At 36.8% G+C, this 13,184-nt stretch overlaps 1 protein-coding gene across 1 annotated transcript in view; it reads left to right on the top strand.

The window, feature by feature from the left end:
• The window catches only part of VWDE (von Willebrand factor D and EGF domains), a 78,001-nt gene that overhangs the window by 54,925 nt on the left and 9,892 nt on the right, over positions 1–13,184 (top strand). Inside the window, 8 exon segments of the mRNA XM_010862176.1 lie at positions 1,399–1,552; positions 1,555–1,596; positions 8,634–8,734; positions 8,790–8,902; positions 9,945–10,042; positions 10,944–11,015; positions 12,225–12,338; positions 12,433–12,471. Coding sequence (XP_010860478.1) covers positions 1,399–1,552; positions 1,555–1,596; positions 8,634–8,734; positions 8,790–8,902; positions 9,945–10,042; positions 10,944–11,015; positions 12,225–12,338; positions 12,433–12,471 — 733 coding nt within the window.

The raw sequence follows: 13,184 nt of genomic DNA, 5'->3' as shown, positions 1-13,184 counted from the left end.
AAGGAGTGGTGGCTGCGTGGTCACAGGAGGGCAGAGAGGAGCTACTCCACGTTCAAGGTCAGGAGGGGCGACGGTGAGGAGATACCCCTCGTCCAAGGTAAGGAACAATGGCTGCACTTTGCTGGAGCAGCTGTGAAGAGATACCCCACGTCCAAGGTAAGAGAAACCCAAGTAAGACGGTAGGTGTTGCAAGAGGGCATCAGAGGGCAGACACACTGAAACCATAATCACAGAAAACTAGTCAATCTAATCACACAGACCACAGCCTTGTCTAACTCAGTGAAACTAAGCCATGCCCGTGGGGCCACCGAAGATGGGCGGGTCATGGTGGAGAGGTCTGACAGAATGTGGTCCACTGGAGAAGGGAATGGCAAACCACTTCAGTATTCTTGCCTTGAGAACCCCATGAACAGTATGAAACAATATGAAAAGGCAAAATGATAGGATACTGAAAGAGGAACTCTCTAGGTTGGTAGGTGCCTAATATGCTACTGAGATCAGTGTATAATCATAAGGGATTTGATTTAGGTCATACTTGAATGTTCTAGTGGTTTTCTCCACTTTCTTTAACTTCAGTTTGAATTTGGCAATAAGGAGTTGATGATCTGAGCCACAGTCAGCTCCCAGCCTTGTTTTTGCTGACTGTACAGAGCTTCTCCATCTTTGGCTGCAAAGAATATAATCGATCTGATTTTGGTGTTGACCATCTGGTGATGTCCATGTGTAGAGTCTTCTCTTGTGTTGTTGGAAGAGGGTGTTTGCTATGACCAGTGCGTTCTCTTGGCATAACTCTGTTAGCCTTTGCCTTGCTTCATTCTGTACTCCAAGATGCTTGTTAACACAAACTTGATCTTTTATTGTTGGTTGTTGTTTACTTAGTTTGTGGTAGACACAAAAATCAATAACTATAAAAGTAAATAAATTGCAGTTCTTAAAGTTCCTAAGTAGTGTAGGAAAGAGACACATACGTGTGAAGAACAAAGTTCATGGAAAGAATACAGGTGGTTGACATTGATTGGGTGAGTGTGACCATAGGAACATCTGTTAGCTCTGCTGCCATAACAGAATACCACAGACCGGGTGACTTAAACAGCAGAAATTTGTTTTCTTACAATTCTGGAAACTAGAAGCTTGTGATGAAGTTGCCAGCAGGGTTGGTTTCTGGCTTCTCTCCAAGTCCTATAGGATTCATGCCTTATGACCTCATTCAACTTTATTCACCTCCTTAAAAGTATCTCCAAATACAGCCACATTCAGGTTTAGGGCTTCCACAAATGAATTCTGGGGAACACAATTCAGTCCCTTAGAGAAGCATCTGCTGAAGAGGTGATGTGTAAGCTAGTTCTCTGATCTAATTTGCAAGGAGTTCAATGCACATGACATTTTTATATGTTCTTATTCACAGTGCTTTGGTTTCATAAGTTTAACCCTGATCTGTTTTTCGTGTATACATTTATAGTTGAAACACGCTTTTTAAATGAATTTATTGCACATACTGTGGTTCTCACAAGGTCTGACAACAGTGTAACTAAGGAAAAGGATGGTATATATGCCAGAGACGGAGGAATGTTAAGCCAACGAATGGAAATGCCTTTATTAGGTAATTATTTTAGTTAAACTCTAATGACAAGTATTATCTCTCATTTGTTTTTCAGAAGATTCCCATATTTACCCCTCAGGAATTTTTATTTTCAAAAAGTTCTAAGATTATATAATGCATTTTACAGATTATCCTTTTTCTTGCTAATCTTTTGAATTTTCTGGTTTATATTCTAGATAAATGAGTCATGTTGTGTTAGGAACAAATTGCATAATTATTTAAGGTGATTTTAGAGAAACTTAGGGTTGGAAGTGATCATTCCAAACTTATATTCTATAAATTCCTGGTCATTCATCATCTACTCAAACCCTACTCAAATGTGAAACTCACTGTTTCATAGGACCTTTTCTTCTTCACAGTGCTTTCTTTATAACTCTTGTTTTATTCAGTAACACTCTATTATTCTTGCATGTTTCTAATTACTTTTCTTTATGCCTTTGCATACTATGATGTCAGCTGTTTATCTTCCAAGATATTGCATTTGTTCATTTTGCAAGGTATTGTTGATTATTGCAATATAGGAAATGTATCCTAATTTTAAAGTTATTCATGCACCCAGTTGCCTTATTTAACGCTATTTACACTCTTCTATGGTTTATTCTTGTCTTGATTTTGTCGGTAAAACATATTTTTGCAAATGGTGAGTTTGTCTCTATTTACTTTTTTATAGTAACTAGGATTTAGTCTAACTTTATGATGTACCGACACTAAGCAAATATTTTTAATACATTATTTCATCTGATCCTCATAATAGCTATATATAGTAACTCATTTCCATTTTACAAATGAGTAAACAGAGGCAGGAGAAGGCAATGGCACCCCACTCCAGTACTCTTGCCTGGAAAACCCCATGGACGGAGGAGCCTGGTGGGCTGCAGTCCATGGGGTCGCTAAGAGTCTGACAAAACTGAGGGACTTCACTTTCACTTCTCACTTTCATGCATTGGAGAAGGAAATGGCAACCCACTCCAGTGTTCTTGCCTGGAGATTCCCAAGGACGAGGGAGCTTGGTGGGCTGCCGTCTATGGGGTCACACAGAGTCGGACACGACTGAGGCGACTTAGCAGCAGCAGCAAACAGAGGCACTGATGGGTTAAGCAATATGTTTACAGAGTTCTTAAATTACAGAGGCAAAACTTGAACTTGAGCAATCTAACAGCCCTCTTCCAGCTCTCAAATTTATGTTCTGATTGTAGCGGCTGGGACCTCCGGTGCAAAGTGTGCAGGAATGTTTCTTAATAGTTTTGTTTCTTAATGGTTTTAGTGGGAATTCTTCCATGTTTTGCCCCTAAGTATGATATCACTACAGGTTTCTGCTGGAATTTTCCTTTTATTGGTTGCTTTCTCAGAATTCTCTGGTTTTAAGTCAGGAGTGGGTTTTACATTTTATCAAATGCTTTTTATCATCACTATGTGCTATAACTTCTGTCCCCTGGATTAACTTTTTCAGAATGTTTTCATAATTTTCTTTTTTATTTATTTAGTTTTGGCTGTGCTGGGTCTTTGTTGCTGTGAGGGCTTTTCTCTAGTTGTAGAGAGTAGAGGCTCCTCTCTAGTTACGGTGCCCAGGCTTCTCTTGATTGCAATGTCTTCTCTTGATTCAGAGCACAGTCTCTAGGGCAATCAGGTTTCAGTAGTTGTGGTGTGTGGACTCAGTAGTTGTGGTTTGTGGGTTTTAGAGCATAGGCTCAATATTTGTGGTGTACAGGCTTAGCTGCTCCATGGCATGTGGGATCTTCCAGGAACAGGGATTGAACCCATGTTTCCTGCATTGGCAGGCTGATTATCACTGAGCCACCAGGGAAGCCCTTTCAGACTTTTTTTTTTTTTTTTTAACAAAAATGGATGTATCAAATTACTTTTTAACATATTAATTTTTTCACTTATATCTTAATAAATTATGTTAGTTGAGATACAAGTCTATTTCATCCTGATGTGATAATATATAACTACACAGCTGCACTTGATTTATCTTAAATAAAATAGTAGTATTTCATTTTAAATTTGTGTATTTTCAAAAATAATGCTGACTATAAGATTATGCCACTCTGATAAAATGTTGATGTTTCATCTCTTTGTGCATGTTCCAAAAGTTTTGCAAAATAGTCTTTCCTTGAAATTTGGTAAAATTTTTTTTCCATTAGATCAGCTGTCCTGACATCATTTTAGGAGGTTATTTTAGATTGTTTTTCTATTTCTTTCAATGTAGTTTTTCTGTCATCTACTCTATCTTCTTCAGTTCATTTATATTTTGCAAAAACTCATCGAGATTTCAAATTGTTAGTTTAAAATTATATGTATTATTATATACTTTAAAATTATTTTCATGTATGTATCTTTTCTGTTTTCTTATCTACAGAGTTGTTTAGTTTTATCTTTCCATTGTTTGTTTTTGGATAAAACTTGCCAAAATCATCAAATTATTTTTTTTAAATAATCATTGAAATTTGCTTTTCTGTTGTTTATCTGTTTATAACTTTTCTTTGACTTTTTGTTGTTTTGTAAGAGTTTATTCTGGCCACTGATCCTTTACATAATGTGTACTTGAAAGTGTCTTTTCTATCTCTATGGCCTGCCTTATCTATATTGTCTTTTTATGCAGAAATATTAAAACTTTAAACAAATACTTCTATACTGTTTTATATTCTGTGTTATCTTGTGTATCTAAATATATTACAGGTTCTCAGAGGGCAAGAATCATGTGTTGACTTTTTAATGCTGTAAGACTCCTAGAATAGCATTTATACATGTAATAGATTTAAACAAAAAGTTTTTAATTGAAATATGCATGCATGCGAAGTCGCTTCAGTCGTGTCAGACTCTGTGCGAATGGACAGCAGCCCCCAGGCTCCTCTGTCCACAGGATTCTCTAGGCAAGAATACTGGAGTAGGTTGCCATTTCCTTCTCCAAAATAAAAGGATGAGCAGTATCTTATTAAAGATGGTATTCTTATACAAATCAAGTCCCCAAATGTGTTTCACACCAGTGTCCTGAATACTGCGGGAATAAAAGAAAGACCTCACATCTAGATGAAAACAAATGATCTGGAATTGGTTGCTAATATGTTACCAAACAGAAACTAGTTACCTCATTAGAATGATTCTCTAACAAGAGAACCAAAGGCAGAGAAAATATGCTAACATTGCAAAGAATCCTGAATTTAGGTTATATATGAGGATGAATGCCTTGAATGAGAAGGTTGCTTAATTTGGGATTAGATATTGAAGTATAATTGCTTTACAGAATTTTGTGGTTTTCTGTCATACATCAATAAGAATCAGCCATAAGTATGCCCATATCCCTTCCCTCCTGGACCTCCCTCCCATCTCCCTCCCTATCTCACTCTTCAGCCTGTCACAGAGTCCCTGGTTCAGTTCCCTGAGTCATACATAAAATTCCCATTGGCTATCTATTTTACATATGGTATTGTAAATTTCTATGTTACTCTCTCCATACATCTCCCCTTCTCCCTCCTCTCCTCCCACCATGTCCATAGGTCTGTTCTCTATGTCTGTTTATCCATTGCTTCCCTGAAAATAAATTTATCAGTGCCATTTCTTCAGATTCCATATAAATGTGTCAGTATAAGATATTTATATTTCTTTTTCTGACTTACTTCACTCTGTATAATAGGCACTAGTTTTGTCCACCTCATTAGAACAGATTCAAATGCATTCCTTTTTAATAAACTGTGGAAAATTCTGAAAGAGATGGGAATACCAGACCATCGGACCTGCCTCTTGAGAAATCTGTATGCAAGTCAGGAAGCAACAGTTAGAACTGGACATGGAACAACGGACTGGTTCCAAATAGGAAAAGGAGTACATCCAGGCTGTATATTGTCACCCTGCTTATTTAACTTATATGCAGAGTACATCATGAGAAACGCTGGACTGGAAGAAGCACAAGCTGGAATCAAGATTGCCGGGAGAAATATCAATAACCTCAGACATGCAGACGACACCACCCTTATGGCAAAAGTGGAGAGGAACTCAAAAGCCTCTTGATGAAAGTGAAAGAGGAGAGTGAAAAAGTTGGCTCAAAGCTCAACATTCAGAAAACGAAGATCATGGCATCCAGTCCCATCACTTCATGGGAAATAGATGGGGAAACAGTGGAAACAGTGTCAGACTTTTTGGGCTCCAAAATCACTGCAGATGGTGACTGCATCCATGAAACTAAAAGACACTTACTCCTTGGAAGGAAAGTTATGACCAACCTAGATAGCATATTCAAAAGCAGAGACATTACTTTGCCAACAAAGGTCCGTCTAGTCAAGGCTATGGTTTTTCCAGTGGTCATGTATGGATGTGAGAGTTGGACTGTGAAGAAGGCTGAGCACTGAAGAATTGATGCTTTTGCACTGTGGTGTTGGAGAAGATTCTTGAGAGTCCCTTGGACTGCAAGGAGATCCAACCAGTCCATTCTGAAGGAGATCAGCCCTGGGATTTCTTTGGAAGGAATGATGCTAAAGCTGAAACTCCAGTACTTTGGCCACCTCATGAGAAGGGTTGACTCATTAGAAACGACTCTGATGCTGGGAGGTATTGGGGGCAGGAGGAGAAGGGGACGACAAAGGATGAGATGGCTGGATGGCATCACTGACTCGATGGACGTGAGTCTGAGTGAACTCCGGGAGTTGGTGATGGACAGGGAGGCCTGGTGTGCTGCGATTCATGGGGTCACAAAGAGTCGGACACGACTGAGCGACTGAACTGAACTGAGGTGCTATCTCATTGTAATTTTGATTTGCATTTCTCTAATAATGAGTGATGTACATGTAATAGACTTTAAATGAAGGAATGAAATACCTAATGTTAAATACTACAGAAAGTGTTAGTCACTCAGTCGTGTCCAACCCTTTGCACCTCCATGGACTGTACCAGGCCAGGCTTCTCTGTCCGTAGAATTCTCCAGGCAAAAATACTGGTGTGGGTAGCCATTCTGTTCTCCAGGGGATCTTCCCCACCCAGGGATCAAACCCAGGTCTCCTGCAGTGCAGGCAGATTCCTTACCGTCTGAGCCACCAGAGAAGCCCTCTGTAGGTAGAGCAGAACATTAATAAATATTATGCTAACTGTGACTAACATCTTTTTCTTTTTTGGTTGTTAAATTTGCATCAACTGTCAACAGAACATTCACTACTTGGTGCGAGCTCAATCCACAGTCCTGCAACTACGAAAATGTTCTTGGCTGCAACCAACTACCTCTCACACTTCTCGTTAAAATCAATTACAACTCAAATTAATCATTCAAAGAAGGCTATTTCCCATCAGATATCAGATTTGAATATGTGGCTCATACCCCTAGTGCAAACCTCTTCCTGGAGGAGTTGGCAGTTCCTACAAACAACCATAGTTCTTTAAGCATTCACCTGAACAGTTCTCATGGTGAAGTAGTACCCAGAGTCTCATCCAAACAGAGGCAGGAGAGTATAATTCTCAAACTAACAGGTCTGCCCAAGGTTATACACAGTATAAAAGGATGGGTTTACATCATCACTTATTACAGCCATCACTGTTTTGCCAGAAAAGCCTGGATTGACCAAAAGATCAAGTTGGGCTGAATCCCCTTGCTTTCTTGGTGTTTCCTGTGTGCCAACCACAGATGGTCACTTCCAGCGTGGACGCTGCCCCTTTGGATATTACAGAGATGGTAGCAATTGCAGAGGTAGTGTGACAACTCTTCAAATGTCACAAAGAAAACTATCTAGCTCACTGTTAAGTGCTTAAGAAGATACACCTTTCTATATATTACATTTTGTTTACTCCATTTAGTTCACTAACTTCTACTCATTTTATTTATTATTTGGGTATATTCTCTTCACATTTCAAAAAAATTAACACAAGTGTTGCTCAAATTTTTAATAATGTTGATACTAAAAAACATTATAACTATATAACACACTACAAATATATGAATTAAGTACCTACTTGTTCTAGGGCCTTTGGAAATATTTCGTTTCTATTATGTCATATAATCCACAAGGACTCCATGTACTAGGTATTATTTTTCCCGTTATACAGAAAAGAAAGCACAACCGTACAGGGCCAACCGACACTCCTGGTAGCAAGCAGCTAGGTATAAAATAACAGCATGAATAACACTGTGGTCTGGGTTCTTTTCAGCTCACAGAGGGTATTTAGCCTTTAAATGACTAATCCTGCATTATTTGTATAAATTAAGTTTCTCTGTAATTCCTCCAGCTCTTAACAATAAAACAAGTTAGGCATCACTTTAATTTTGAAAGGATTGTTTACTTCTTTTCACAATCATCAGCATAGTTTTCTTTGATACAAATAAAACTTCTGGCTTAGAAGTTACATTTTAATGTTCATATTATTTTCTTTTGTGTGTGTGTGTGTTTTGATTTGTTTGAGACCAGCTTAAGAAACAGAGCTGTTAGGGTGTTCCTTTGTTCTGAGTTACCTTGAGGAACTTCATTGTTTTTTTTTTTTTTTTTCTGTAGGAATAATGATAATAACCTTTAATTCTTACATGTTTATAACATAAAACTCCTTTTTATTAGCAAGTAAAACAACCTCAATCATTTCAGTTACTTCAAAAAGTGTTAAATGCCTAATAGAGTATATTGGGTTGTCAGAGAAGCTTAAGAAATAAGAACATATAAGCTTACGATGTGTTGCTGGCATTTTGCTCTTTGACATTCTGATTCTCCCTGCCATTCACCAGCATTTAGCTAATTAGTATCTGACACTAAACTGCTCTCTGAAAGACTGTAATCCCTTTTATGGTTAGCAGCCACCATGTCCAACAGCAGATTTTCTATGGGACTAATTTCCTCATATGGTATGTTTTTCTTACCCTATTAATCATTTACCTCAGTCATCCTGGTAGTAAAACAAATATAAGGGGAAAAATAATTTTGTGAATGTTTGCAGTCATTATTGTTTAATAGCAATTTCAAATTTTCCAATTTCAGAGAATTTTACTTTTATTACAGAATTAAGTCTACAGGCAATGTGTATACACTGTATCTACAATTCAGCCTTTTTGCCTTGATTTTTCCAGCCATTTGTAAACATCCTTGGGGAAGAAACAGAGAGTGTGTTGCCACAAACATATGCAAATGCAAACCTGGTTACACCAGTTCTGACTGCCAAACTGATTAAGTATAGCTTTTATTAGTTTGCATAATGAATTTAATTGATAATTAATATTTCTAAGCCATGAGCTTTATTTTTTACAGCTGTATGTCATCCTGACTGCAAAAACCATGGAAAATGTATTAAGCCTAACATTTGTGAATGTTCCCCAGGACATGGAGCAATCTGTGATGAAGATGATAATTCAAATTAAAAATCAAATAATAAAATCAAAATAATGCAATCTTTTAAAAGTGTTTTAAAGGTAATTCAGTTTTACTGTGTACATATTAATATGTACACAGTATATGTTAATATGTACATATTAATATGTATTAATGCTGGTGAGGGAGTCTAAGTTTTGTTAATGTTTATTAAAAATAATTTATTGAAGATTTAAAAAATTTAAATTTGCCAAATCAGAGGACCAAAAAACAATACCTCATATATCTTTGGTAAAAGTATCTGCAGAAATTTTTTTTTGATATTTAGTTATATGGAACCATATCCCTATAAATATTTTAGCTTCAAACAAAGGATATCTGCCTATTGAATAATTTCGCAAACATGGGTCCAAGGAACTGCTATTACCAAATAATTAGAAGATATCAGGTAGCAAAAAGAAACCTAAAAAATCATTTTTAAAAACATGTTTATAGCCATATAATTTCATTGCCTTGGTTGAAATCTTAAATGGAGAGTTTAGGAAATGGCATTCCTAAAATGGATAATACTTTAAAGAAAAAAAGTTGTTAAATTTTTAAGTAATATTTTTAAAGAATACATATTAGTGAGTTGTACATATATAATTATTAATAAACTGAGAGCCTATTGTGTTTTCATGGCAAGGCAAGGCACAAATTAACAAATTACAGTAAACACAGAATGAACTAACAGAAACAGTATGAATAGCATATGAAAATAATTATAGAAATATAGAAGTGTTCTCTTTGTAGGGCAAGAATGTGTAACTCCAAGTCTCACTTTTCAGAAGAAACCTTAGATTGTGTATTTCCATCCAGTTAACCAAAAGTTTTATAAACCAAAACATGCTGATGATTTATAGGTGTCTACAGAGTGTGACCTCATAGTCAATCCCACAGAACTAGATTTCATGCTAAAATAGAACTAAGTTTACTATAAATTGCTCATAGCAGAAGGTTTTATTGTGCTTGTGCTTCATAAACATAAACTGACTTTCCAAATTAGGAGCTGATTTAACACAATCTGTGTCTGCAGAAGGCTGGAGACCACCTTGTCAACATGGTGGCACCTACTTAGCTGGAAACCGCCGCTTTTGCCCGTATGGTTTTGTAGGAATAAGGTGTGAAACAAGTAAGCAAAGCTCTCTTGCAGTCTAGTATAATGAAATTGCTCCTTGAAGAGTTGATTGCTCTAATGTTAACTGAGATAAACCCAAACCCTATGCAAAATATATGCCTTCATGATTTGCTATGATGATTACCATTCTGCATACCACTGAGAGCACTGGGTGCCAGTAGTAAGTAAGATAAAGAAGCTTGTTCTTAGAAACAACTCTTTTCTGGACTCTGTCCATGACCATTACTTTGAGATAATAAGAATTCTAATTTGTTGTGTGTGCACAGTTGCTCAGACACGTCCAACTCTCTGCGACCCCATGATCTGTAGCCCATCTGGCTCCTCTGTCTGTGGGATTCTCCAGGCAAGAATACTGGAGTAGGTTTCCATTTCCTTCTCCAGGGGATCTTCGCAGCCCACGGATTGAACACGTCTCTTGCATCTCCTGCATTGGTGGTTGGGTTCTTTAGCACTTGTGCCACCTGGGAAGCCCCTCTAATATGTTGGCTTATATACAAATTTACCTCATTTAATCTATGTCTATGATTGCTTTCATTAGTAACAGTTTTCACAAATAGTCAACTCTTGCTTACTATTCATCTCAGTGATTTTCTACTTTCCCCATCTGTATTAACAGCAAACAATAAAGGTAACTGAATACGAAAACTGCGAACTATTTAAAGCCCCCCCCAAAAATGTTTTTTATCTTTCTCTTTAATCTTATTCATTAGACTGTGGTCGGCAGTTATGAGCAACTAAGTCATAGCCTTTTCATACTGTTCATGGGGTTCTCGATTCATGGGGTCGCAAAGAGTTGGACACGACTGAGCTACTGAACTGAACTGAAGTCATAGCCAGTAATATGACCAGTACTGAATCTAACTTACCTTTCTTTTAATTTATCCTATGATCTTAGTTGTCTGTAACAGGCACTGTGAAAATGGAAGCAAATGTCTTAAACCAGATGTCTGTGAGTGTAAGCCTGGCTGTAGCACAGCCAGGTAAAATCAGAAATATTTTCAATAAATATGTCAGTTGAAAGAAATTCAAGGTGCATCAGTGGTTTAAGGTGCATCAATGGCTTAAGGATAAGGACTTGCAAAACATAAAACTAATCAGATGAGATTGGTATAGAGTTTTTATTTCAGATAGATTTTTAAAACCCTGTCTCTCATATTCATTCATTATCTTTGTATACAACCATAGAATGTATTCCAGCTTTAATCTTATCCAACCCAACCAATACTTTCTTTTTTGGCTTTTATTTTTCCCTCATACTCTGCCTTATGGTGGAGAGAAACATATTTGTGTTGCATATTCAGGTCTCTTTGAAGATTTTTTTAAAATCACAATGCAGACATTCTGTTTCATTAAATATTCAAGCACTTCTGAGTTAACTGGACATCATAATGTTATTCTATTTATTACAGTATCAGGCTTAATTCCTTGGCAGTGGTGTTTGCCATTATCTGTTTAATCCATTGTGATCTAAGGACTTTTCTCAACATAAATTTAATTCAGTGTTTATAGCTTGACAACTATGTGTGAAGCATGATGCAAAGGGAAATAAAGATCAATTTGATTTTTTCCCATTACAAGTAGCATATCATTAGTGAAGGAGATACAGATTATAATTATAAAAAGCACTATGTTACAAGTTGGGTAACAAGTGACATAATAAATGTTTACCTTTCTGGAAGCAGAGGAAAGAGAAATTCATTCTGACAGGTGCAGTTAGGAATAAAATTGTAAACTTTGGAGAACTGGCAAAATCGGGATTAAAAATGGAATTTGGGGTGACTTTCAAAGTGGAACAAAGGGAAAGAAGCAAAAACAAAGTGTGTTTTTGAGTGTGCTAGGACTTGAGTGCAGTGTTCCTATTTGAATTGGGAAGATGACTTAAAATCATGACTGAATGTATTTGAGCAGATTACAGACTATCCTGTTTGTGTTGCTGAATTGCTTTCTCTTAACTTCCAATTGTTTTACCAACAATGCTTACCAAGGGCATTCTGAATTCTAATAACCGCCTCTACATTCTTAGCTTGGTAATAACTTAATGAACAAACTTTCAAAGCTATTATCTGGTTATTCCTCTCCTCTTATTTTGGAAAAGTCTAATTAATTATAGGTTATGGGTTTAAATGGCAGTAAAAATAAAATATTTCATTATGCACCATTCTGTACTTCAGGGCAGCTTCCATTTTTAAATAACAAAACTTTTATGGTCCTTCTCCCTCCTACTGTTTACCAGCTTTGTGTGACCCCGTTTGCCTCAATGGTGGTTCCTGTAATAAACCAAACACTTTCAGTTCAGTTCAGTTCAGTTCAGTCGCTCAGTCGTGTCCGCCTCTTTGGGACCCCATGAATTGCAGCACGCTAGGCCTCCCTGTCCATCACCAACTTCTGTCCAAATGGATTCTTTGGTACACAGTGTCAGAGTGGTAATTATTCTTTCTTTATAAATAAAAAGGCAAAGGATCAGCTGTTATCCTTATGGGAATTCCCTTGTGTGTTATTTGTTGTTTTTCCCTTGCTGCTTTTAATATTTGTTCTTTGTGTTTGATCTTTGTTAATTTGATTAATATGTGTCTTGGGGTGTTTCTCCTTGGGTTTATCCTGTTTGGGACTCTCTGGGTTTCTTGGACTTGGGTGATTATTTCCTTCCCCATTTTAGGGAAGTTTTCAACTATTATCTCCTCAAGTATTTTCTCATGGTCTTTCTTTTTGTCTTCTTCTTCTGGAACCCCTATGATTCGAATGTTGTGGCGTTTAATATTGTCCTGGAGGTCTCTGAGATTGTCCTCATTTCTTTTAATTCGTTTTTCTTTTATCCTCTCTGATTCATTTATTTCTACCATTCTATCTTCTAATTCACTAATCCTATCTTCTGCTTCTGTTATTCTACTATTTGTTGCCTCCAGAGTGTTTTTAATTTCATTTATTGCATTATTCATTATATATTGACTCTTTTTTATTTCTTCTAGGTCCTTGTTAAAAGGAGATCTTTCAATAGAAACTCTTCAAGCCAGGAGGGAATGGCAAGACATACTTAAAATGATGAAAGAAAATAACCTACAGCCCAGATTATTGTAGCCAGCAAGGATCTCATTCAAGTATGAAGGAGAAATCAAAAGCTTTTCAGACAAGCAAAAGC

This window comes from Bison bison, unplaced genomic scaffold (genome assembly GCF_000754665.1).
Source record: "Bison bison bison isolate TAMUID 2011002044 unplaced genomic scaffold, Bison_UMD1.0 scf7180017864479, whole genome shotgun sequence".
NCBI lineage: Eukaryota > Metazoa > Chordata > Mammalia > Artiodactyla > Bovidae > Bison > Bison bison.
This window is presented reverse-complemented; position numbering and strand designations above follow the sequence as displayed.